Genomic DNA, 26,785 nt, shown 5'->3' with positions numbered 1-26,785 from the left:
TCTGTCCCCGTGTCTCCATCCTGCCCCCGTGTCTCCAATCCTGCCCCCGTGTCTCCAATCCTGCCCCTGTGTCTCCCATCCTGCCCCCCGTGTCTCCAGTCAGACCCCTGTGTCTCCATTCTGCTGTGTCTCCATTCTGCCCTAGGCCATGTGTCTCCATCCTGTTGGTGAAACATATTGCGGCTTGCCGCTTTCAATAAAAAAAAAAACTTTCTCTGTACCTGGCCACACTCCTGCGGCGTTAATCTCTCCAGGGTTTTCTGGTGCGCACTCGCCGGCGAATGACAATAACGTCATACGCCAGCGACGTGCGCGTTGACGTCAGCTGCCAGCCTCCGATTGGCTGGCGGCTTTAACTATTGCCATGCGGGCCCTGACGGGTCCGCAAGGCAATAGGGTGAGTGAACCTGCGTCTTTGGGCCCAATCAGCAGAAGAGACTGGGCCTGATGAGGGCCCCCTCTGCTGATCGGGCACCATACGCCAGTCAGGGCAGTAATGCCCTGATGGCGGCCCTGCTCCTACCACAAAATATGATGCCCCTACCCGGGTATGGATTGGGGCTGATATTCAACCCTGGCATTTGAAATCACACAGTCCATGCTGTCCCCGTCCCCAAGCACCAGATAGGATGTAGTACTAATATTACCCTGGATGAAGGAAAGCAAGATTTACAAGACTAATATTTCTATTGATACCCATGCCCTTCTGGGGTAAGTGACAGAGTCAGTGACTTTGTGCTCCATCATAACTCTTAACAGTATAGGTGTCTTGAGAACACCAAGTCGGTTAACAACGTAGCAGAAAAGGTGGCCCACGACAAGACAGGCCCTTCTGGCATTTGCCAGTAGGCCAGTCCAGCCCTGCCCCTACCACACAGTATGATGCCCCCTACCACACAGTATTATGCCCCCTGTCTTGATGCCCCCTACCACACAGTATGATGTTCCCTATCTTGATTGATGCCCCCTACCACATAGTATGATGCCCCTACCACACAGTATGATGCCCCTACCACACAGTATGATGCCCCCTACCACACAGTATGCCCCCTGTCTTGATGCCCCCTACCACACAGTATGTTCCCTATCTTGATTGATGCCCCCTACCACATAGTATGATGCCCCTACCACACAGTATGCTGCCCCCTAACACAGTATGATGCCCCCTATCTTGATGCCCCGTACCTCACAGTATGATGCCCCCTATCTTGATGCCCCTTAACACACAGTATGATGCCCCTAGCACAAACTACGATGCCCCTTTTCTTGATGCCCCCTATCACATAGTATGATGCCCCCACCATACAGTATGATGTTCCTACCACACAATATGATGCCCCTACCATACAGGATGATGCCCCCTACCACACAGTATGATGCCCCTACCACACAGTTTGATGCCCTCTATCTTGATGCCCCTACCCTACAGTGTGATGGCCCCTACCACATAGTACGATGCCCCCACCACACAGTATGATGCTCCTACCACATAGTATGATGCCTCTACCACACAGGATGATGGCCCCTACTACACAGAATGGTACCCCTACCACACAGTATGATGCTCCTACCACACTGTAAAATGCCCCCTGCCACACAGTATGATGCCCTCCACCACACAGTATGATGCCCCTACTACAAAGTATGTTGCCCCCTACCTTGATGCACCCTACCACACAGTACTATGCCCCTAACACACAGTATGATGGCCCTACCTGGATGCCCCTACCACAGTATTGTGCCCAACCATTCAGTATGATGTCCCCAAGGTGTGTAAACGCACACACAGCTCTGCACACTCAGCTACATTCTGCTCCTTGTCTATGCTTCCATTCTCATAACCTGTAGGTCCTGGCAGGGCTTTGGTTTCTACATGGCTTTGGGACATGATGGTTTCCACCCAGCTCCACATAAGGGCGCAGTCAGACGTCTGTAGAAATCAGACCGAAATCGGACCGCAGTGCACAGACTGGCCGGCGGCTCTCCCGACTTGAGCGTGACAGCTGCACAGAAATATATGAACCAGTCACGCTTGGGTCAGGAGAATTGCCGGCCAGTCCGTGCACTGCAGTCTGAACTTGGTCCGATTTGTACGGCCATCCGACTGTGCCCTTAAATTCAGCTATATCTGAATTCTGAGGATATACTGTAGATACAGCTGAAGTCGGGAGATGCCCCAGACCTCATGGGACAACTCCCCAAATTTGGTGGGACAGTCCGGCTGGATCCAGGACGGTTAGGAGGTACACGGAAATACACGTCGGGTTTTACTACAAGAGTTTATCTGCAGCAGATGTAAATTCTTCTATAATCTGTGAGATCTACATGAATTAGATGTGAATTTCATCATTTACATTGAAAGTGGAGTTCATAGTAAAAATACACAGCATGCTACAGCTAGAAAATCCTCTCACCCGTCAATTTCCGCATGGATTTTAGTGGATTTTTTTAGGCAGCGTGTGGACGAGGTTTGGTGAAATCTCATCAGCTTTGTTGCTGTAAAACACTGTGGGTTTTCTGCTTCGGTAACTCCGCAGCCTGTCAATCCCATGGGAACATATCCTATTGCCGGTCGCTCCTGTCTGTCTGCACTGCTCCCTAGAATAAACCCAGGGGTACAGCATGTGCAGTCTGTGCTTAGTGTCTGAGAGCAGTAAGCGTCGGACCTGAACATCTGCGCTGCTGATCCTGAGGTCTATGGCACGACCCAACATTAAGAAGAGGTCTCTGCAGCAGTTATGCCCCGGCTTTTTTCCTGTAATTGGAAATGATGGTTTTACGTACAGAAGAAGTGACTCCTGGAACATTTCCGAAAACTACTAAAAGAAATAGCAGGTACTGTTTTTTGCATGTATTTATTTCTTACAGTTTTTCCACTTTAGGGCCCACACTCCCCAGCATAAATAAAATCGGTCCGATGTTGTTCCTGAAATGTAGGACGAGTGTCCGAGTACAATGCGATTTCTCACACCTAGCATCCGTATGACATCTATATGCAATGCGTTTTTAACATCAGCTTTTACATACAGTAAGGCTATGTGCATACGTTGCGTAAAATTTCTGCAGCTATTGGCAGGAAAAACAAAGCTGAAAAAACACATGTTTTGATACATTTTTAATGCATTTTTGCCTGATTTGAGTGAGGTCAGTGGTGAAAAATGCAGGTCAAAAATGCACATTCACTTTGCTGGGATCAGGATCGCTTCAGGTTTATCTAGAAAATATGCAAGGAAAAAAACGCACCACATCTGAAACATGTGCACACAGCCTAATTCTCTGTCATCTCCAGTTAGTTTATGTGGCGCCCCTGAGGGTTCAGTCGCCACAGAGGTACTGCACCTCCTCCTGAGGTGTGGTACCCTACCATTCAGGTAAAGTGGAGACACCTGACCACACTCCAACACCTGCATCCCACACAACACAGTAGTGTAGCAAAGCACCCTTTGGTGGCTCCCTGCTTGGAACACAAAGCGTGCTGGGAGGCGGGTGGAGTTTAGTCTGCATCAAAACAGCGGGAAGAGTTTGGGATTTAGTCAGTCTGACAGAGTCAGTGGAGGAGTGAAGATCCCCTGAGTGGGATGTGTGGGAAGGAGGACCCCCATATAGTGTTCGGGCCGGAACCAGGGGGACCGCCATCAGGGTTATTGGGGGAATCACATCAGGGGGATTACAATGGGAGACATGTGACTGAAGTTGTCAGGGCAACAGGGGGTGGGACTAGGGTAAAAGGAGCAGGGAACACGCGGCAGTGGCAGTTGGGAGAGAAAGAGAGTAAAGGCAGGACACAGGGTGACTTGCAGGGGCACCGAGAGGAGCCTGTGAGGAGAAAGCTGTTGATTTACCGATGAGAGAGACGTGAGAGACTGTTCCAAGAGACTGCTCCCTGCCCCCGTTCTGAGAGAATCATCCCTGCTGCCCCCCGCCTTGGTGAGAGAGGAACTTTACCTCAGGTTGTGGCCGTGACTACCCGTTACCCGGCCACAGAGGCCTGGGCACTTCCCCCCAGCCTTCCCCCATCACGCCGACCCGGCCGTCACCGGCCTGAAGATACGCCACCTCGTCACAGGCGAGATAAAAGGCCCTCTACCCCGGCTTTGGGAGAGACTCCTTGATAAAGGACGGCTACAGGTCATCTGGAGAACTGCGTCATCACCGCGGGCCACCTTCATCGCTTTCTTCAGGGCCTGTTGCGCCCCAACGGCATCGCTTTCTTCAGGGCCTGTTGCGCCCCAACGGCATCGCTTTATTCAGGGCCTGTTGCGCCCCAACGACATCGCTTTCTTCAGGGCCTGTTGCGCCCCAACGGCATCGCTTTCTTCAGGGCCTGTTGCGCCCCAACGGCATCGCTTTCTTCAGGGCCTGTTGCGCCCCACCGGCATCGCTGTCTTCAGGGCCTGTTGCGCCCCACCATCGCTTTCTTCAGGGCCTGTTGAGCCCCATTCCTACCCAGGGTAGCGAGACTTCAGGACAGCAGCCTCAGCGACCTCTACGCGGCCATGCTCATGAAACCAGCAGTCCCTGGAAGGCTAAGTGGCATTATATTTGGTTACGATTGTTGAGTCCCTGCGTGGACTGTTTGTTTTGTTCTTAATTTTTGTTTTGTTCAGCCAAGCCCAGCGGCTATAGTTAGATAAAAGTAATTTCGTAAACCACCATTCGTCTAGTGTCTCGTCACTGCATCCTGCGAACCTGCTCAACCCTACACTTGGCGTAGTCGTCAGGATGCAGTCTCCGAGCGTGGACGGTGGTGGCCCAGGTCAGGGGGAAGCTGTAAACTCCGTAGATAAAGAGGGCCCCCGTACTAGCATTTCATTGGGGGCCATGCTGAACAACCTGCCTAGATTCTCCGGCTCCAATACTATGCTATGGAGCTGGACAGAGCGAATGCGGGGGCTCTTTCGGATGCACCCAATGACCCCTGACCTGGAAGCTGAAGTGGCACTCAAGGCTCTAGACGGGGAGGTGCGGAGGTCAGTGATGTTGAAACCTCCGGGGCACCGCAACACTTTTGAAAAGGTGTTGCAGATAGTGGAACAGACCCACGGGGATCCCACTAATGTGGGAGAGTTAAGGACCCGTCTGTTTAGTCGGACGCAGGCAGAGGGGGAGATGATTACTCAGTATATGAATGTACTCCAAGAATTGCATACGGCTATTGAAAGAAAAGACGGGGTAGGGGTAGGACCTGTTGACATTAACCTACGTGACCTACTGGTGACTGGACTGCGAGATCCACTGATAAAGCAGGCATTATGGGAACAGATCAGAATGAATCCCCAAATAGACTTTTCAGAAGTGGGAAGTCAGGCACGGGTACGGGAGCAAGAGCAAGGGATGGCGGTCCCCGTGGGGAAGGTCCAAGGTGTGGAGGCCTCCTCGAACACAGTTGAGGAACCTCAGTGGGTGGAGAAGATGAAGTGAGAATTGAAAAACATTAAGAGCGAGTTGGCTGAAGTAAAGAGAAGAACCGAAGCGGAGACTGGACGACCTAGCGTTAATCCCTGTCCCTGGGGGTCACGTTCTCCTCGGTGTGGTCAGTCTATACCGGCCCGGTGTTATGAGTGTGGAGAACCAGGCCACTTCGCACGAGAGTGTCCGCGGCGTGGGAGATACCCACCCCGGCAGCCATTAAACTAAAGGGCTCCGGGCTGGGGGGACGCCGCTCGGAGCCGAAAACCACAACTAGGGGTGGTGGAAGTCCCGAAGATTTGGTAGCAAAGTGTCCGGTAGTTTGGGCAGAAGTAGAGGGCCGGGCCGTCCGGTGTCTGGTGGACACGGGGTCACAAGTAATCACTATGCCCGCAGCGTACTTTCAACTAAACTTTCCGGAGGCAGCAAGGCCTCAGTGGGGGCCCATGATTAGACTAGTAGCCGCCAACCAACTGCCGATCCCGCTTGCCGGGGTAGTGTGGGTGCAGGTGACGTTGTGCGGTAAACCCCTTGGCCGCAGAGGGGTGGTGCTGACTCAAGGAGAAGCTGATCGACGACACCCCATCACCCTAGGCATGAATATTTTAAAAGAGTTTGGTAACCTGTTGCTTAATGATCCCACACAAAGGACACTGAAGCAGTGGGGTTCTCGCACAGCTCAGGGACAGGTATTCCAGCAGCTGGTGCGAGGTGTGCGGGTGCATCGGGACTGCCAGGAGGGTGAGGCTCTGGGCAAGGTCATCGCGTCAGCGGCACCCCTGCTTGTGCTGCCTCCTGGACAGACAGTGGTGGCCCCGCCAATTCGGGCCCGGATACCTTTGGAGGGCGTGGAGGTGCAGGTGGAGCCGTGTCACTCAGAGCACTTGCCTCCTGGCATACTGGTGGCCCGTTCCCTCGCTACGGTGCAAAAAGGAACCGTCCTGGTACGCTGCGTTAACTTTGAAGACCGAGATACCATTCTGAAAGCACGGACTGTACTGGCTAAACTAGTAAAGCCTTTAGAAGAAGTGCTACCCGCTTCTGCGGTTCAATTACGAATACACCCCGAGGATCCTTGGGAGGTAACAATACGAACCTTACAGGCCCACGAAGTCACGATACAAGAGAAGGGCCGAAATATCTTGGAGCAGATGTGGGCCGAGCTTTCTGGACTAACTGCAGCCCAATTTTCACAAGTAAAAGCTTTGCTGGGACAGTACCATGAAGTATTTGCTAGCCATGAGGACGACTCTGGGTGTACCACCGCCATCACTCATGAGATCCCCACAGCAGGAGCGGCCCCTATCCGAGAACGATATCGACAGATTCCGCCACAACTCTATCAAGAGGTGAAAACTTTGCTGGCTCAAATGCTGCAAAAAGGGGTGATACGGGAAAGTCAAAGCCCCTGGGTGGCCCCCATCGTGTTGGTCCGGAAGAATGATGGTGCACTACGATTCTGTGTGGATTATCGTAAACTGAATGCTTGCACTATTAAAGACTCATACCCTTTGCCCCGAATAGAAGAATCTCTGTCTGCATTGGGCAAGGCAACATATTTTTCGACCCTGGACTTGGCCAGCGGGTACTGGCAGGTGCCCATGTCAGAAGAGGACAGAGCTAAGATGGCGTTCATAATGCCCATGGGACTGTTTGAGTTTAATCGGATGCCATTCGGGCTGGCCAACGCCCCCGGGACCTTTCAGCGATTGATGGAGCGATGTCCAGGGGATCTTAATTTAGAGGCCACGTTGATCTACCTGGACGACATCATTGTCTATGCCGCCTCCTTCGAGGACCACCTGAAGCGGTTGGGACAGGTACTCAGCCGGCTGCAAAAGTACGGGTTGAAGGTGAAGCCTCAGTAATGCCACCTATTTCGCTCTCAGATTGAGTATCTGGGTCATGTCGTTTCGGCAGAGTGTGTGAGGCCATCCCGGGAGAAGATTGCTGCTATCCAGGAATGGCCTACCCCCGAGACGGTAAAAGACGTGCGGGCTTTTCTGGGGTTAGCTGGATATTACCGTCGCTTCGTAAAGAATTTTGCATGTCGAGCTCGAGCCCTGCATGACCTGCTGAAGGGGGCTCCCGCTGGGGCCAATGGGCGAAAAATCCAGTGGCAACACCCTCAAGAAGAGGCCTTCCGAGACCTCAAGGCTGCACTTTCGGATGCCCCAGTGTTGGCTTATGCGGATTTCTCTCAGCCATTCATCCTGCACACTGACGGGAGTCTTCACGGGCCGGGGGCTGTGTTGTCACAGGTTCAGGATGGTCGGAAGAGAGTGATCGCATATGGAAGTCGCTCACTCCATGACTCCAAGCGTAACCCTGACAATTACAGCTCTTTTAAGCTCGAGCTCCTCACAGTGGTGTGGGCTGTGACGGAGAGATTCGCAGAGTACCTAGCGGGCTCCGAGGTGGTAGTGCGAACTGACAACAACCCACTGGCACATCTGGAAAACGCCAAGTTGGGGGCTTTGGAGCAGTGATGGGTGGCCCGGATGGCGAAGTACAATTATAAGATTATCTACAAAAGAGGGGCCGAGAATGTCCATGCAGATGCCCTCTCCAGGATTCGACATACAACTCCCGGACAAAATCGAGACGAAGAATTAGAAGGAGAAGAAATACCGTTCGCTCTCACCGCTGCCGTGCTCACCAATGTTGATTCAAAAGTATCTTCCCCAGAGGCCCACAGGGGCATCCTGGAATAATCTCGGGCTAAGTGCATACAGCAACAACAAGAAGATGAAGAAATTGGACTTCTCCGGACATGGGTCGCCGCTGGTCAATTACCCACTGGTACTCAACGGCAAACTTTGACCCAAGACCTGTCGCTGATGCTGCGACAATGGGAGAGACTGATTATCCGAAAGGGACTATTGTACCGTAAATTCACGTCGCAAACAACCTCAACGACTGTGTGGCAGGTGGTTACGCCTGGAGCTCAACTGCACGAACTGGCTCGAGAGGCTCACGAAAAAGGCGCCCACTTTGGAGTTAAAAAGACTTTGCAATGGTTACAACAGAAAGTTTATCACCCACGGTTGTCGGCTGTTGTGGATGAAATTTGCCGTACCTGCCGCTTATGTGAATTGGCCAAACCGCCCGCTCAGAGAGCCGCAACACAGACTATTGTGACTTCAGCACCCCTTGAGCTTCTGATGGTGGATTATCTGACCATTGGTCCCGCATTCCAGGGATACGAACACTGCCTCGTTATGGTGGATCATTTCACCAAGTTCGCTGTGGTCACCCCTACTCAAGACCAGACCGGGGAGTCGGCCGCCTCCGCAATTTGCAGAAACTTTATACAAGTGTACGGCTGTCCTTAACGTATACATTCCGACCAGGGAGCATGTTTTTTGGGGAAAGTTATGGAGGAACTACATCATCTCTATGGGATTGACAAATCCCGGACCACACCGTATCACCCGCAAGGAAATGGGGCTTGTGAACGATTTCATCGGACATTGATTCAAATGCTGCGTACTCTGGAGAGTGACAAGAAAGCTCGTTGGCCTGAATATGTTTCTGAAGTAGTATGGGTTTATAATAACCGGGTACATCGAGTTACGGGCTATACGCCTTATTCCCTGCTGTTTGGACGAGAGGGTAAAGGAATCACGGAGGTAGAGTTGGACCCCGAAGAGCCTCAGCCCTGGTACCGGAGTGTCGTCCTGGGTCCGAAATCATCGCCACAGGCTGCAAACTCTTCACCGAATCGTACATACCAAACTCCAAGACTGGGAACACCCAGGAAAGAATACAACTTCCCCTCCTCATCTCCAAAGCGGAGACCGTGTGCTGGTACTGGATCAACGCCCCCAGAACAAACTGGAGCCACGTTGGGAAGAGAGTCCTTATCGGGTATTACGCCGTATCCACCCAGAAGGACCTGTGTACGAAATACGGCCCGAGCAGCATGAATCACTGCCCACCCGTATTGTGCATCATAATATGTTACGCCCGTGTATTTCCACTGACCCGAAACAACTGGAACCCATCCCGTTGACATCCGAACCGGAGTCCAGATGCTGGGACTCGGACGACGAGGATGTCCCTCCAAACACCAAAGGCCCTCCACTCAATAATGAGCCAGTTGACCCAATTAACCCGCCTGCATCCTGCAGCCCCCCAATGTCCACCACCCCAGAAGATTTCACCCCAGTAGAACTTAGACGCTCCGAGCGGTCAACAGCCGGCAAACCCCCCGAACGGTATGAACAAGACCAGTTCGTATGGCAACGAATATCGACACCCTTACAGGCCAATCTCAATAGAATGACGCCCTCGCCCGAGGACTGGCGAGCTTACAGGGTGGGGGAATGTGGGAAGGAGGACCCCCATATAGTGTTTGGGCCAGAACCAGGGGGACTGCTATCGGGGTTATTGGGGGAATCACATCAGGGGGATTGCAATGGGAGACATGTGACTGAAGTTGTCAGGGCAACAGGGGGCGGGGCTAGGGTAAAAGGAGCAGGGGACGCGCGGCAGTGGCAGTTGGGAGAGAGAGAGAGTGAAGGCAGGACGCAGGGTGACTTGCAGGGGCACCGAGAGGAGCCTGTGAGGAGAAAGCTGTTGATTTACCGACGAGAGAGACGTGAGAGACTGTTCCGAGAGACTGCTCCCTGCCCCCGTTCTGAGAGAATCATCCCTGCTGCCCCCCACCTTGGTGAGAGAGGAACTTTACCTCAGGTTGTGGCCGTGACTACCCGTTACCCGGCCATAGAGGCCTGGGCACTTCCCCCCAGCCTTCCCCCATCACGCCGACCCGGCCGTCACCGGCCTGAAGATACGCCACCTCGTCACAGGCGAGATAAAAGGCCCTCTACCCCGGCTTTGGGAGAGACTCCTTGATAAAGGACGGCTACAGGTCATCTGGAGAACTGCGTCATCACCGCGGGCCACCTTCATCGCTTTCTTCAGGGCCTGTTGCGCCCCAACGGCATCGCTTTCTTCAGGGCCTGTTGTGCCCCAACGTCATCGCTTTCTTCAGGGCCTATTGCGCCCCAACGGCATCGCTTTCTTCAGGGCCTGTGGCGCCCCAACGGCATCGTTTTCTTCAGGGCCTGTTGCGCCCCAACGGCATGGCTTTCTTCAGGGCCTGTTGCACCCCAACAGCATCGCTTTCTTCAGGGCCTGTGGCGCCCCACCGACATCGCTGTCTTCAGGGCCTGTTGCGCCCCACCATCATCGCTTTCTTCAGGGCCTGTTGAGCCCCATTCCTACCCGGGGTAGCGAGACTTCAGGACAGCCGCCTCAGCGACCTCTACGCGGCCACGCTCATGAAACCAGCAGTCCCTGGAAGGCTAAGTGGCATTATATTTGGTTAAGATTGTTGAGCCCCTGCGTGGACTGTTTGTTTTGTTCTTAATTTTTGTTTTGTTCAGCCAAGTCCAGCGGCTATAGTTAGATAAAAGTAATTTCGTAAACCACCATTCGTCTAGTGTCTCGTCACTGCATCCTGCAAACCTGCTCAACCCTACAGATGGATGAAGGAAGTGCTGCAGCCGACCTCAGTGACCTGAGTCCGCTGGCACAGGAAAGAGACATTGATGGAAAGCCTGACTCTCTCCATAAGGCTACTTTCACACATCAGTTTTTTGCCGTCAGGCAGGATCCGGCTATTTTTAGAAAAAACGGATCCGGCATAAATTTTGGAGAACTGTAGAAACGGATCCGTTTTTTTGCTGGATCCGTCTAGCAGGTTATATCTGTTCCTGGGGGCTGGCCAATTGGATCTGAGCATGCGCAGACTTAAAAAAACCGGATCCGGTGGCTGGATCCGTCTTTTTCTGGATCCGGCGCATTCCGGCGCCCATAGACTTTCATTGTAGCAAAAAGCTGGAAGCGCCGGATCCGGCGCTTCCGGCTTTTTCGCCGGAGACAAAAAACGTTACAGTAGCCGTTTTTTCCAGACGCCGGAATGAGACAAGTTGCCGGATCCGGCAAAAAACGGATGAAACGCAATGCCATCTGGCACGATCCGGCGCTAATGCAAGTCAATGGGGAAAAACTGGATCCGGCATTGCATTTTGCCGGATCCGGTTTTACAAAAAAAAGCCGGATCGCGCCTGAAGGCAAAAAACTGATGTGTGAAAGAGGCCTAAGACGGAAGGATTAGTACGGAACGTAAGGAGAGGAAGACTAAGGATTAGGGTTAGAGCAGAACCCTTCCCAAGTTCACAGCGCAAGGCCGGGGTCCGGTCCCCAAGGTTGTATGGATACTAATGGTCCTACAGCAGACACCGGAGGAATAGAAGTTGTCACCACTTTAATCCCACACAAGACTTGGGGGCACAACAGCAACGAGAGTGAGCCGGGACTTGGTAGCAAGGAGCCCCCGAAGCAGGCTACAGCTGTCTGCCGTACAAGTAGAGTTCATAGAAACATCTGACAGGAGGAACTCTAGTGTAATTCAGTACTGAGAGTACTTCACTATAGGCGCAAAAGGGAGACGTTCAGAAAAGGCACATATGTTGGCGGAGTGTTGGAAGGGAGTTCTTCATCTCGCCTGGAAGTTGGTTGAGCCCCTGACCTGGAGGACACGGTACCGAGGCAGGCACCTGTATGCTCAGACTGTGAGTAAAGCTTTGGAACTACATGCCCTGGTGTCCACTTATTACTGCGCCAACCAATTCAGCACTGCTACATCTCGGTGCCAGACACTATACTCTCTCCCTTAACGCCTATCTTCTTCATCTACTCTGCCCTGGGACTACAGCCCTACCTGTGGAGGGCTACACCATCATTGCTGCACCACACCATCTGTCCCAGAGGATCTGTCTGCAGCGTCGGCTTAACATCTTCATTGCCGAACACCACAGGTGGCGTCACGAATCATTCACTCATAAACTTTATTCCATCACCCTTCACCCCCTTTTACAATGGACGCCCAGGGCCACGGACCGGGTCACAGCTGCCGTGACATCTCCCATTGAAATCCACCGGGCCCGGCTCCGAGTACCCCACGGCCCTGGCACGGGGCGATCCATTTACTAACTAATAAAACACTCTTATATAACAGATATACTGTAGATAGATATATGTCAGGGATATATATATATAATCAGTGCAGTATGTGTAGTTTACTGTACATGTATCTCATAATGAAATAAATAAAATAGACAAATGGTGTGGGGTTCCCCTAATTTTTAATAACAAGGTGAGGGAAAGCCGACAGTTGGTGGCTGATGTTTATAGTCTGGAAAGGGGTAATAAACATGAAGCTTCCCAGGCTATTAAAGGGTGAACCCCCAAAAACTGATTTGGGGGTCCCCCTATAATTAATAACCAGCAAAGGATAGGCAGACAGCTGCAGACTGATATAAATAGCCTAGGAAGGGGTCATAAATATTGGCCCCTCCCAGACTAAGAATATCAGCCCTCAGCTGCCCCAGAAATGGCATATTCATTGAATGCGCCAATTCTGGTGCTTAGTCTCCGCTCTTCGTACTTGCCCTGGTGCGGTGGCAAGAGGGGTAATAGTATTGGGGTTGATGTCAGCTTTGTAATGTAAGCTATCATCAGGCCCAGGAGTTAATAATGAAGAGGCATCTATAAGACGCCCCCATTACTGACCACATAGTCGAATTTAATAAAGACAGAAACCTAGTAAAGTCCTTTATTTGAAAGAAACACACAAAGTCCTTCATTTGAATTAAATACTCTCCTTCCCTCTATTTCCCATTTATTGCTGCATAAATAAAAATAATAAAACACCGTATTCCTCACCTGTCCGCATATAATCCCTTTGTGATGCTGTCCCACGAAGAACTCCAGCTCTGCTACATCCAGGTGGTTTGTTGTGAGGTTCCATGATTCGATCACTCAGCAAGCCATCCGGGAACACACTGAGATAGGAGCATGATTACGCTCGTGCAGTGTCTAGCACTGATGTGAGTAAGGTCTCCAGAGTTCATAGCGGATGAACCCCAGTCACCTTACTGAAGTCACCGCTACCATCAATGGTTATTAATTATAAGGGGACCCCATGACATTTTTTGGGGATGTCACCCCTTGTTAATAACTAGTAAAGGCTAAGTAGACAGCTGTAAGCTGATATTAATACCCTGGGAGGCTCCTTGTTTATCACCCACTTCCCAAACTATAAAAATCAGCCCCCAGCTGTCAGCTTTCCCTCAGCTGGATAAGAAAAATTAGGGGGACCTACTCAATTTTTTACTTTTATTTATTTTTAACTGTGAAAATTTTTTTATTAACCTGCAGATTAACACTATATTTGCAGGTAAATAGTGTTTTTTTCCCCATTACGGGTTCTCATTAAAAGAACTACTGTGCAATACCCGGCCTCTGCCACTAAACAGGGTGATGGAGTGTCGATGTTTTGCTCTATTCATGGATTACATTAGAATGCTGCCAAAGATGATAACAGCTGATTGTTCGGATGCTGGGTGTCGGACTCCTTCAGATCTGATATTGATTTCCTATCCTTAGCAGTATAATTTGCCGAGAGAACCCCTTTAATTTATAGAATAATTCCTTTAATATGAAAATAACATGTAAAAGCTCCACCTAGTAGCAGCTTCAGGCAGCCATATCAGTAATGCAATTTGTACGTAATGGATTTGGAGCCTTGTATCAAAAGAAAGGAGCTCTACTGTTACATATCTAAAAAATGATCTGCACAGTTTATTATAACTGATATTAAAATGGGGACATTTACTTCATTTACATAAAACTGGAACCCCCTCCCCATCTCTGCTTCTAAAAGCTGCACGTGTGGGGTATGTGCACACGTTGCGGTTTTGTGTGCGGATTTGCCTCTGCAGATCCGCTGCAGATCCGCAAGTGATGTACAGTACCATGTTAGGCAATGGAAAATAAAAACCGCTGTGCACATGCTGCGGAAAATTCCGCGCGGAAAAGCAGCGGTTTATTTTCCACAGCATGTCAATTCTTTGTGCGGATTCTGCAGCGTTTTTCACCCATTCCATTCTAGGAATCCGCAGGTGTAAAAAGGCAAGCCAAATCCACACAAAATCCTCTAGAAATCCGCAGGTAAAACGCAGGCATTTTGACCTGCGGATTCTGCAGATTCCACGCTGCAAAATCCACACACGAATCCGCAACGTGTGCACATACCCTAAGAGTGACAGTTTTAAGTACTTCATAAAGTATGTAGGTCAGATCAGAATCTTTTTTAGACTTTGAAATCTTTTGTTACCTCTTCTCTTATGGAATGTTTGCTCTGTTACCGAGCACAGTTCCTGACCCTTTTCTGGAGGACCGCACTTGTATTTTAAGAATACTCCTGTGCAAATACCTACCCTATTTTATAAGGAAGGCTAATAAAGGGGCCAATGTCTAGTCGTAATTTAATCTAATCAAGATGCACATTTCCTATTGTATTCCACTGACACTATATATATATATATATATATATATATATAGCTGCTACAGCAGGGAATTTGCTAAAATAAATTAAAGTAAGTTGGGAATTTGGGCATCATTAATTGTGCCCTCCATACAGGCAGATACCGTATTTTTCGGACTATAAGACGCACCGGACCATAAGACGCACCCCAATTTTCAGAAGGAAAATAGGGAAAAAAATAATAATGTGTCCAATAGGGGTCTGTCTTACAGTCCGAATTCAGCTTACCTGGGAAGGGATCCAGCACAGGTGGAGGAGTGGTCACAGGGGTCATTCAATGGTCCAGGCTCGTGCGGCAGGTTGGTTGTGCTGGAGCAGCTGGGCTGTACTGGGGCAGCTGGGCAGGGCTGTGCTGTGCAGCTGGGCTGTGGCAGCTGTGCTGTGCTGGGGCAGCTGTGCTGGGGCAGCTGGGCTGTGCTGTGCTGGGGCAGCTGGGCTGGGGCTGGGGCAGCTGGGCTGGTCCAGCTGTGCTGTGCTGGGGCAGCTGTGCTGGGGCAGCTGTTCTGTGCTGGGGCAGCTGTGCTGGGGCTGGGGTAGCTGGGCTGTGCTGTGCTGGGGCAGCTGGGCTGTGCTGGGGCTGGGGAAGCTGGGCTGGGCTGGGGCAGCTGTGCTGTGGCAGCTGGGCTGGGCTGGGGCAGGTGGGCTCCGTGGGGTGAGGGTGGCGGCTCTCTGTGCTCCAGTGCAGGGGCGGCGGCTCCGCCGGCATTTCCTCCAAGCCCGGAGGCCCCCGTACTTCCCTTGCTGGCCGCCATGTTGCGGTGGCCTCCGGGAACATGGACGCCGGGAAGATGGCCGCCGGTCTGGGGACAGTGCATGCGCAGGTTCAGATCTCGTCCCGAGATCTCGGGGGACGAGATCTCGTTGCCGAGATTTGAATCTCGTCGCCCTGAGATCTCGGGACGAGATCTGAAACTGCGCATGCGCCGTCCCCGGACCGGCGGCCATCTTCCTGGCGTCCATGTTCCCGGAGGCCACCGCAACATGGCGGCGGCCAGCAAGGGAAGTGCGGGGGCCTCCGGGCTTGGAGGAAATGCCGGCGGAGCCGCCGCCCCTGCACCGGAGCACAGAGAGACGCTACCCCTGCACCGGAGCACAGCCCGCTGCCACCACCGCACTACAGAGCCCACGCAGCACCCGCACCAGCCTCACAGGTTAGTACATTGCAACCATAAGATGCACCCCCCACTTTCCCCCAAAATTTTTGGGGGAAAAAGTGCGTCTTATGGTCCGAAAAATACGGTACTTATTCTGCAGCTGGACAACAATCAGTGATATAACTATAATCCGATAGGCCCCAGTGCAAAATTTGGGCCCGGGCCCCTGCCAGCATGTTGTTTTTGTTTCCTGTAACAGTCTAGATCCTATAAAGACATATTTGTTTCCCCCCCAATTACCACAAAAAAATGCTGATAAAATATATAAATCTCATTTAAAAAATAGCAATAAGATAGTTTTCTAAGCAATACTTCTAAATCGTAGTCATATAGTTACCAAATAACATATATTATAATATTGTTATTGAACGAGTCTGCTATATCAGGACTAATATACCAATAATAAACCTCATAAAGGGGATAAATACCGCAACACCATGAAGAGACCACATATTAGCTCTACATAGTAACCAAATATTGCCACATGCAAGAACATTATTAAAGAAAGGGACCAGGATGAGTGACATTATTAAACAATGACCCTCATCCTCGCCCCCTTTAATAATGTCCCCTATACTGGCCCCTTTTTTAATAATGCCCCCTTTCTTGCTTCTTTATTTAATAATGTCCCCCATCCTGTCTCTCATCCTGTAATAATGTCTCCCTTCTTGGTTGCTTTCTTTAAAAATGTCCCCATCCGGTAACAATGTCCCTATTCAGTCTTCCATCCTGTAATAAAGTCCCCTATGGTGGCCTCCATTCTTTAATGATGTCCACCGTTTTGGCCCCTTTCTTTAATAATGTCCCCCATTGTGGTTTATTTCTTTAATGATGTCCCCATCCAGGCCCAAGAAAGCCTTTCTTTAATAATGCCCCTCCATCCTAGCCCCCAACCTATAGAGCACTCACATCAACATTTTTATCCTCTTAATATATTGTAATCATCATATAGCACTGTGCACTTACAATTGCTCATTTTCACTTTCTACCAAGCTACTGTATTTCTTCTGTTTTCCATTAGCTCTATAATATCATGTGATTAAAAACTGACTAGCTGAATTCTTCTAAGGTCAATGTAGAAACAGGAGGTTGATTTTCAACAGTCACTGCAAAAGTCCCTGTCAGGAGGAGGAGTGGAGCAGCTGGGTCAGGAGTTGAAGAGGGAAATGATAAATGCAGGGATAAGAGACTTCCTTCTTCTACATAGAGCAGAGAAAAGAGAAGAATTTGCTGAGTAGAAGGGCAAAGTGAGCAATTGTAAGTACACAGTGTCACGCTGCCTCCACATACTCACCCGGTCTCTGCTCACACGCTGCAGCCCCCCGCCGCCCGACTGCCATGGCCGTCCCTTCTGACAGGCTCGAGGACGACAGGGTCTCTGCATGCAATGCGCATGCGCCACAGGCCGCGGCCACGCCTCCCTCCTGTTACTTGTGCTCCGGCAATGCCCTGACCCGGAAGCACCTACGGACCAATGGCAGACCTGACAGGGCCATATCAGGCCGCTTCCCCCTGAGGGGGGCACCTGATCATTGTGTTTGCTAGCACACTGGGCCCTGTTTCCTCGTGTGCTCTCTGCAGTCTCGCAGTCCTGCCTTCCGTGGTCCCTGCAGTAGCCCCGCAGTCCGGTGCTCCGTGGGTCCAGCTATCTACACTCCAGTCCTGCCTCCGGTGTTCCTGCTCCACCCTGCTATCCTCACTCCAGTCCTTCAGTCCTACTCCAGTCCTGCCTCCGGTGTTCCTGCTCCATCCTGCTATCCACACTCCAGTCCTTCAGTCCTACTCCAGTCCTGCCTCCGGTGTTCCTGCTCCACCCTGCTATCCACACTTCAGTCCTTCAGTCCTACTCCAGTCCTGCCTCCGGTGTTCCTGCTCCATCCTGCTATCCACACTCCAGTCCTACAGTCCTACTCCAGTCCTGCCTCCCGTGTTCCTGCTCCGTCCTGTTGTCTATGCTCCCGTCCTGCGTTCCTACTCCGGTCTAGTCTCCAGTGATCCCGCTCTGTTGTCTACGCTTCAGTCCCGCACTCCTACTCCAGTCCGTCCTGAGCCGCCCCTCTCGGTACCAGCTATCATGGTACCCGAACCCCTGGGCCTGCTCCTAACGATCCCTGTATAGGGGTCGGCTCCACCTGGCAGCTCGCCCGGGGCCCCTCGGTGCCACGGTCCAGAGGGTCCACTCCTGGAGATTTGTCTCCTGACCAGCCGTGGTAACACACAGTGACATATAATATGACTGCAATATATTAAGATAAAAACTTTGATTGGAGGACTCCTTTTATAATGTCTCCAATCCTTGCCTCTTTCTTTAATAATTTCGCCCATGCTAGTCCCCATTCTTTAATAATGTCTCCCATCCGCTTCAACAAATTTAATATATATATATTTTCTTACCTGTCCCTGATTCCCTTACATACAGCGTCTTCTTCCTCCTCCATAGCCAATACAGGGGGTGGCTCATGGCAATGACATCATGCGCTGCCCGAAATGAGCATGTTGACATAAGTTGCCAGGCTCTGATAGGACGGTCGTTTGTATAAGTATTGCGGTGGAGGGAGCTGGTTGCTTTCTATTCCGCATTACATTTCAACCGAATGTGTGTCTGAGGACACATATCCAGCTGAAATAGGCACTGGTGTCAACAGGTCCGCATACTGCATGGACCTAGTCACATTCGCACTCTCTGCAACTACGATCGTTATGTCCCTGATAACAACCCCAAACATCATTACGAATCATCTTCAGCATAAAGCAGAAAAAGGATTCCTGGAAGTGATGATATGGACCTCACAGAACCCTGATCTCAACATCATCGAGTCTGTTTTGGGATTACATGAAGAGACAGAAGGATTTGCACAAGCAACATCCACAGAAGATCTGTGGTTAATTCTCCAAGGTGTTTGGAGGAACTTCCCTGCCGAGTTCCTTCAAAAGCTGTGTGTAAGTGTATCTAGAAGAATTGATGCTGTTTTGAAGGCAAAGTGTGGTGACATCAAATATTGTTTGATTTAGTTTTCTCTTTGACAATATTTAGAACTTTTGATTTCAGGCTCCATATCTCAGCATTCACTACTGCTTTGATTGTGAGACTACAATCATTGTATAGACAATCATCAACTATTTAGCATATGATTAATTATACAGATTCTTGTCTGCATTCTTACTGTTTTTCTCCTAAAAATCTAAAATAGCTGTTTGCAGTGAACATTATATGTCTGGAAGTGTCACCAAGGTGTACTTCAAAATATCAGTTGAGTTCTATGCATCGCACATATACCAAAAATTTGATTTCTTCTTTTGAAACATGATATAAAGCACAGTGTTAACATGGTCCAACTGTATCCTTAATCTAGATACTAGCTTTCTAAAAACTTACCGAGTTCACATGGATGGGATGCAGCCTTTTTTCCTCCCATCGTTGTTCCCTAAGGTAGGCTCGCCATAAACTGACTTAGGTCCTCAGCTACTATTTCAGCACTGAAGTAGTCCCTCCCTTCAGATAAGCACCCTTCATTCTCAGAATCATTGGTTGGCATTTTCCCCAGAAATTAAAAAAAAAGTCATAGAGAAGTGGGTTTAAAAACTTGTGCAAACAATTTTGAGTGATTTTTCCACTGATAAAAATCTAGACTGTAAAAACGACATTTTTAAAGACTAATTAAAAAATCAATTCCCCGGCCTGAACACGAGCCAGGAAAAAAAAAAAGTTTATTAAATACCAAGTAAATTACTATTTCTTTTTTCCTTCCTATTGCATTGAACTATGAACCAGAGAACTATTAAAGTCACCAGATACACAACCTACTATTGCTTACAACAGCAAAATAAAATCAGGAGTCATTTTTATTACTATAAGAATTTTAAACATTTTTTTGCTATAATTTTATTTTTGTGCCACTCACTCCAAAAATAAATTTATTTCTCATTTTTCATGTATCCCAAATTTGACTGTAACGTGTTTAATCCTTTCATGAAGGCAAAGAAATGTCACTAAGGCTAGGGTCACACCACCATCTCTCTTATCTGAGAAAATTGGTCCAGTTATGCTAATCACACACTGATCATGATTTGATCAGAGTGTGATCCGATTTTTTTCAAATGAGGAGAATAAAAAAATACCTCCAACTTCTCCATTCTGTCAGTCCTTCAAAATTGGACTGCACTTTGATGACATCTGAGTATAGTCCAATTTTTTTCTATAGACCCATTGACATGAATGGCCAAGTGTGATCTCGATAATCGGATGCAACTCATGCATGCTGAGATTTTTTTTCCTTGGGCCAACTCAGAGGAAAAAATCGGACATGTGTATGGGCCCATAGAATAACATGGGGACAAGTGTGATCTGTCAAAACGATGGACAGCACTCATCCGTTTTTTACGGTTGTCTGCATGAGCCCTAAATATAAGTTAGTGATGAGTGAACGTGCTCGGATAAGATGTTAACCGAGTATGCTTATGTGCTAACCGAGAGAATTTGGCAAGCTCGAAAAATATGTTTGAGTCCCCGCAGCTGCATTTCTCTCGGCTGTTCAACAGCCGCAACACATGCAGAGATTGCCTAACAAACAAAAATCCTTTTTCCAATAGGCGGCACTAGAGTTCAAGTCCTCTTTCTCTCTGAAGAGACAATTTTCATATTTCATTTACCAGACGAGCATGCAAGGCATTTAAGCCTCTTCATATTGGCGTTCCAGACCTGGAATGTCACTCTACACAAGGATAAATATTACCCCTTAGATCCCAGTCTTAGCCTCCCACCTAGCCAAATCAGTTCTCATACTTTGCACTGATGAGGGGCTATACCCCAAAACATTGTGTCTATAAATTGACATTCGATTTGGCTTTTGTCAAAAGTCATATTGCAAGGCTCATTAAAGGGTCAACATTGACTTGCAGGATTGCTACTTCCAATAGGTGCCACTAGAGTTTTAGTCCTCTTGCTCTCTGAAGAAACAATTTGCATATTCCATAGCAAACAGAATAAAGACAAGTTAGTTTTAGGAAGTGAAGGCAAAATGAATTAACCCCTTGTGGACCAAGCCATTTTGTAGGTTAATGACCAGGCCAATTTTGAAATCGGACCACTGTCACTTTATGTGTGTGGCGCCCCTGAGGCTCAGTCGCCACAGAGGTACTGCACCTCCTCCTGAGGTCTGCTGCCTCACCATCCAGGTAAGTTGGAGGCTCCTGACCACGCTCCAAGATCTGCATCCCACACAGCACAGTAGTTCAGCAAAGCCACATTGCGGCTCCCTGCTTGGAGTGTAGCAGGGCACCTTTGGTGGCTCCCTGCTTGGAACACTAAACGTGCTGGGAGGCGGGTGGAGTTAGAATACATAAAAGAGCGGGAAGGATTAGTGGACAGGGAGAGTCAGTCGGAGAGTCACTCAGAGAGGAGTGAGGAAAGAAGATACCTGGGAGAGGGATGGAGGAAGGAGGTGCTGCAGTAGACCTCAGTGACCTGGGTCTGCTGGCACGGGAAAGGAAAGAAGGAGAAAGACATTGAACTGAAACCTGATCTTCCATGAGAAGGAGAGATTAGTACGGAACGGAGGAGTAAAAGGGAGCACAGGACGTGGGTTAGAGGAGAACCCTGCCTAGAAGTTCTAAGCGCAAGGCCGGAGCCCGGTTGCCGAGGTTGTATGGATGCTAATGGTCCTGCAGCAGACACCGGTGGAGTAGTGAGCTGTAAATGCACTACTCCCATCTAAGACTTGGGGGCACAACAGCAACTTGGATAGTGAGCCGGGACTCAGGAGTAAGGAGTCCCCGAAGCAGGCTACAGCTGTATGCCGTACCAGTAGAGTTCTTGGGAACATCTGTCAGGAGGCACTCCAGTGTAACTCAGTACTAGGAGTACTTCACACTTAAAGGCGCTATAAGAGGAGACGTTCAGAAAGGTACATGTTGGCGGAGCGTTGGAAGGGAGCATTCCATCTGACCTGAAGGTTGATTGAGCCTCTGACCCGGAGGACACAGTACGGAGGCAGGCACCTGTGTGTACTACAGACTGTGAGTAAAGCTTTGGAACTACAAACCCTGGTGTCCTCCATTGATTCTTGCGTCAACACACCCAGCACTGCTACATCTGGGTACCAGCTACTACACCGCTGGTGCCTCTCCTCTACCCCTACATCTACACTGCCCTGGGGCTACTACTTCACCTGTGGGGAGCTTCACCATCTTGGCTGCAACACACCACCAGCCCCAGAGGATCTGCACGCAGCGTCGGCTTAACATCTCACTTGCCGAGCACCACAGGTGGCGTCACAAACTATTCCATTAACTATATTCCACCATTCAATCTCCCCTGTTAATTGGGTGCCCAGGGCCACGGACCGGGTCACCGCTGCTGTGACAATCCCCTCTGAGAGACCGGCCCGGTACCGAGTACCCCACGGCCCTGGGAGGGCGACCCAACTTGGCGTCACGAACAGGATGACGAGACCCGATGCCATCGGGTTCTGTGTGCCTAAGACTTAAAGTTTTTGAAGATGTGCCGAAGACCCAATTTAATAGACTGTAAAATGAACATTAAAAATGGGCACTGGCGTGGTGAAAAAGGGCGTGATGACATGGGAGGTCCTAAGAAAAGAATGCGAACTGTCCTGGGCCTCCCCTGCCTGAATTATTATGCAACGGCAACATGGCCCACCCCCCAAGGGGTTCGTATACTGGCTTGGTATGGAGGAGCTGGAAGAAGACGCCGCCCCAAGAAGGAGGAGCGGAAGCCAGCGGCAGGAAAAGAGCCGAGACAGGAAGAACGCCAGAACGCCATCTTGGAAGGAGAAGGGAGGAGGCCTGCAGAGCACGAGGAAGTTATGCTGGACCTCCCCGGCGCCATGGCTGAAGGCTCCAACCCCGTGCCTGAGATTGTAAAATAATGCATATCCTGTAAAATACTCAGGACTAGTTACCAGATAAAAATAGTGGTTTATTTGGATTCTTCCATCAAAGAAAGGTTATTACAGAAAAACAGGTGAATAAAAATAAGTGAAAGAGATATTGTCCATTGTTCATAGCAAAAGCTTTCCATCTTCATTCTCTGAGATCCCACATGGCAAATGGCCTCTGTCTCTCTTAGTCTTCTTCGCAGTAAAGTAACATACCAGCTGTTGAGTTATGTCATCTTGCGTCTGTGTCTCATGATGGTGAGGGAAGAAGACAGCACCCTCTACAGTTAGCCATGAATTATATACGTCTCTTGAAACACGTGATCTCGGTATATATGGAGTTTGACATTTACCTCAAGGCTAAACTTAAATATGTAGTGAGCTGACATTTCTACCATGAGCCAAGCTTAAAAATAGCCTATGTCATGTAAGCTAAAGCATTCTACAGAACTGGGTGTAATAAGAAATTAACGGATTATTAATATTTAACAATTCCCCCTTTTGAGGGAGACAGACATTAATTGGAACCCTCAAATATAACGATCTTTTTTCTTCTTTTCTTCTTCTTTGACAAAATAATTTAATATCAATAATAATAATAATAATAATAATAATAATATTAGATTACCGTTATAAGTACTCAATGACATAATTGATGTGAATTCATGTTATGGTAAGCCGTGAACAATATTCATATAAAATATGTATAATTATACTTCCCTAAGTCTAAATTGAAGCATCTCAGGTCCAGTCATCATCATCTGATGTCATCTGGTCTTCATTTTGATGTCTTCTGTCTTCTTCTTGGTTCTTTTAAAAACACAGTTTTTCTATAGCATATAGAAATTGTGTTGTGTATCAAATCAAAGTCCATAATTTCAAATGTTAATACGAAAACAAAGTCTATGCAGCTTTAATATCTGTGCAGTGTCATCTTTAAAAACCTGGGCTTATATTGGCTCGCCTTGGATATTCTGGAATCCTCCATCGGTACTGGTCTTTGAACAGGTGTGACGTCTTTGGTCAGCAAAGCAAGGGTTAAAATGACTCTTCCTTGCTAAACATAGCACCATAACCAGTCCTTGTCCTAATGCACAGGACATATGTCAGGGTTGTAGCCTCCCGACAATTACCTTATTGTTCACCAGCCTTACATCAAAGCTTTACAGGTGATTGAAAACCTCTGGAACTTGATAAGAACGTGATAACACCGTTCATCTCAGCATCATAGGATCATCGTCCTCTGGTTGTCAGGTTAGACACTTTAATCGTGACTGTCAGTGGTGGATACTGCACTTGTGACTGTCAGTGGTGGATACTGCATTTGTAATTAACACAGTCTATTACTCAGTAATCATAGCTTTGTTACCTTCTGGGACTTCTGGATCGCGGCATTCTTCTTCTTGCAACTGATAAAAATCAATGAAGTTTAGAAATGTGAAAAGTCTTTATTAACATAATTTCAGTATCTTGCTTGAAGTCTTCATTCCCTATTCTATACCAAATCTGGTAATTTCCCTATCCCATAATATCACAGCGTACCATAGCAATCAGTAATATCCATATAATTATTATCAGAATTTGTACCATATATGGATTTCAATATTTGAAATAATAAACGATAATACATTATTATCCGCATTTTTCATGTGATAGAACATTTTTTTTTATGTCATAGGTGTAATTACCTTTTTCAACCCATAGGTGTCACTGTGTTTTATGTAACCAATGTTATCATCTTTATTAATAAGGAATATATTTATTATACTAATAATATGTAGGAATGTATAGCCATGAACCAAAATAAGAATATATGAGTGAGCGAATGAATGAATAAAAGAATTGTTGCATATAACTCAGAAGTGAAACATTTTCCTTAGTAAAAGAACCATATAATTGCTATATTTAATGAAGCAATATTCTCAGTAGATATTACTTTACTAAATATTGGTGAAAGAATTAAAAATAATGAAAAATAAGAATAAAAATAAAAATAAGAATAAGGCCTTTATGTTGATGCAGAGTAGTTATGTCTTCAGTAACATATACCCTTAATATTTCCATGATCTGGATTATTTCATAATTGTAATAAACTTGTGTTATCAAAATATTCAAATTATGCAACTTTGCATATAATTCCTCTTAATGTAAAGAAATGACTCCTTATAATACTTGTTATTATACCCAATACTTATACCATTGTACCTTATTAATATTTTTTCCTATTAAAATGTGTGAAGAAGAAGTATTAATCAAATGTGATGATGTAGTCAGGATCAAAAACACATTTTCCCCCTTAATACCAAAAAATATTGTTCTATGAAATAATTCATTTATCAAAACCAAAATTAAAAATAATTAATGTATAAATTGTGTAAATATTATACTTGCTTATACCATTATTTGTCTGAAGATGTGTAACCATTAAAATTAATTTGAATATCATAAAATTATCCTTTGGAAAAATTAATTTGCATAAACCATTTTGATGTGCGATTGCACTTTGCACTTATCCACTATTAACTAAATCAAGAAATAATAATTACTATAGAAATATAGAAATATATGTTGTATAGATAATATTTCATTATATATCCTAATATTCTAATAATCTAACTGATCTGCATATTTCTCCTAAAGATAAAAGCTTTGGGGTTTTTTGTTTTTTTTTCTCTTATAGAATCCTGAGGCCTCCTACAAACGTATCACATCACTCGCTCAGCAGCTGCTCATACACTCAGTCACTGTCACTCAGACTGTGTCACATATTAAGTTTAAACCAAATACCTCACATACTGAGGTGTGATGAATACACGTATTTTAACCCAAATTATCCTAATTATCAATGCATTGTAAACTATTTAAAATTTAGTCTCTTAATATTTCTTTGAATATTCCCCACATGACATAAATATATGTATATGTATACTTAACATTTAGGCCTGGAAAAAAAATTCCATTGCTTTGCAAAAGTTGAGACCCCCTTAAAAATTCTTTTCCCAAAGAACAGGGACATAGTATACTGGTATACTTGTATTATTAGAACAAGGTTCAAATTCCCCTGCTGTGGTTGTCATTCAAACCATGCAGTAAAGCACACACCCAGAACATTTTAAAAAGCAATTGGTTATTTCCTTTTAAGGGTTAGATATATAATCATGCAATTATTGCAACATCCTGTGTAAATAAAGGCATAAATCCTTGGAAGAGAATTTTTCTCGATTAAGTCCTGCTTTGAAATGAAAATTCTAAGGAAACATAAAAAATAAGGTTAATATCATATTCATAATTCTAAATATTATTACTGATGTAGATTTTAATTTTCATTAAAAAATACAGTTCTACTATTTCTACTTCTACAAACACTCTATATATACTGTATGACTATGTATATATCCACAAACCATAAAACTACAGGATTATACTCTATAAAATAATTACATATAACTCACTAATTGTATAACACTGTTACACAAAATATATTACTTTTTTCCTAGCCAATTCCTACACCCATACTTATTTCTCTGCAAAAAATATCCTGAAAGGTTCTTGCCATTTTAAAGCTGATAGATTCTTGGAGCAGAGTATTCAGTTTACAGGCCATGATGTCACTCACCACCTGTTTCTGTCTGTTAAATTCGGCCATCTTTGTTACAGAAAGAAAATCAGAACTCATCATTTTTCTTAATTCAATTTGTGTCTTTTCGGTGTTCTTTTGCATCATTCCATATGGCTTATAACAAACATGTGATTTTCTTTTTCTTTCTTCGTAGATTTGATTTTGGGGAAAACTCATTTTAGAAGGTTTTGCTAATACAAGCTTCTGATAAGATTTTACTCTGCCTGTCTTTACAAAATTAGCACAATTTACTTTCCTCTCACGATTCTCGTGTTTTCTGGCAAAATCAAGGGATTGCGCACATTCA

General features: G+C 47.2%; 1 protein-coding gene across 1 annotated transcript in view; it reads right to left on the bottom strand.

The window, feature by feature from the left end:
* SLC11A2 (solute carrier family 11 member 2) overlaps positions 1–19,402 on the bottom strand; it is a 119,559-nt gene extending 100,157 nt beyond the window's left edge. The window contains exon 1 of the mRNA XM_073576750.1: positions 19,340–19,402. Coding sequence (XP_073432851.1) covers positions 19,340–19,379 — 40 coding nt within the window. The 5' untranslated portion in view covers positions 19,380–19,402. The remainder of the gene's footprint in view (positions 1–19,339) is intronic.
* Positions 19,403–26,785: the final 7,383 nt, after the last annotated feature.

The sequence above is a fragment of the Dendrobates tinctorius genome, unplaced genomic scaffold (genome assembly GCF_039654945.1).
Source record: "Dendrobates tinctorius isolate UK_male_01 unplaced genomic scaffold, ASM3965494v1 ptg000051l, whole genome shotgun sequence".
Taxonomy (NCBI): domain Eukaryota; kingdom Metazoa; phylum Chordata; class Amphibia; order Anura; family Dendrobatidae; genus Dendrobates; species Dendrobates tinctorius.
Note: the sequence above shows the minus strand (reverse complement) of the source record. Positions and strands in the feature narration are given on the sequence as shown.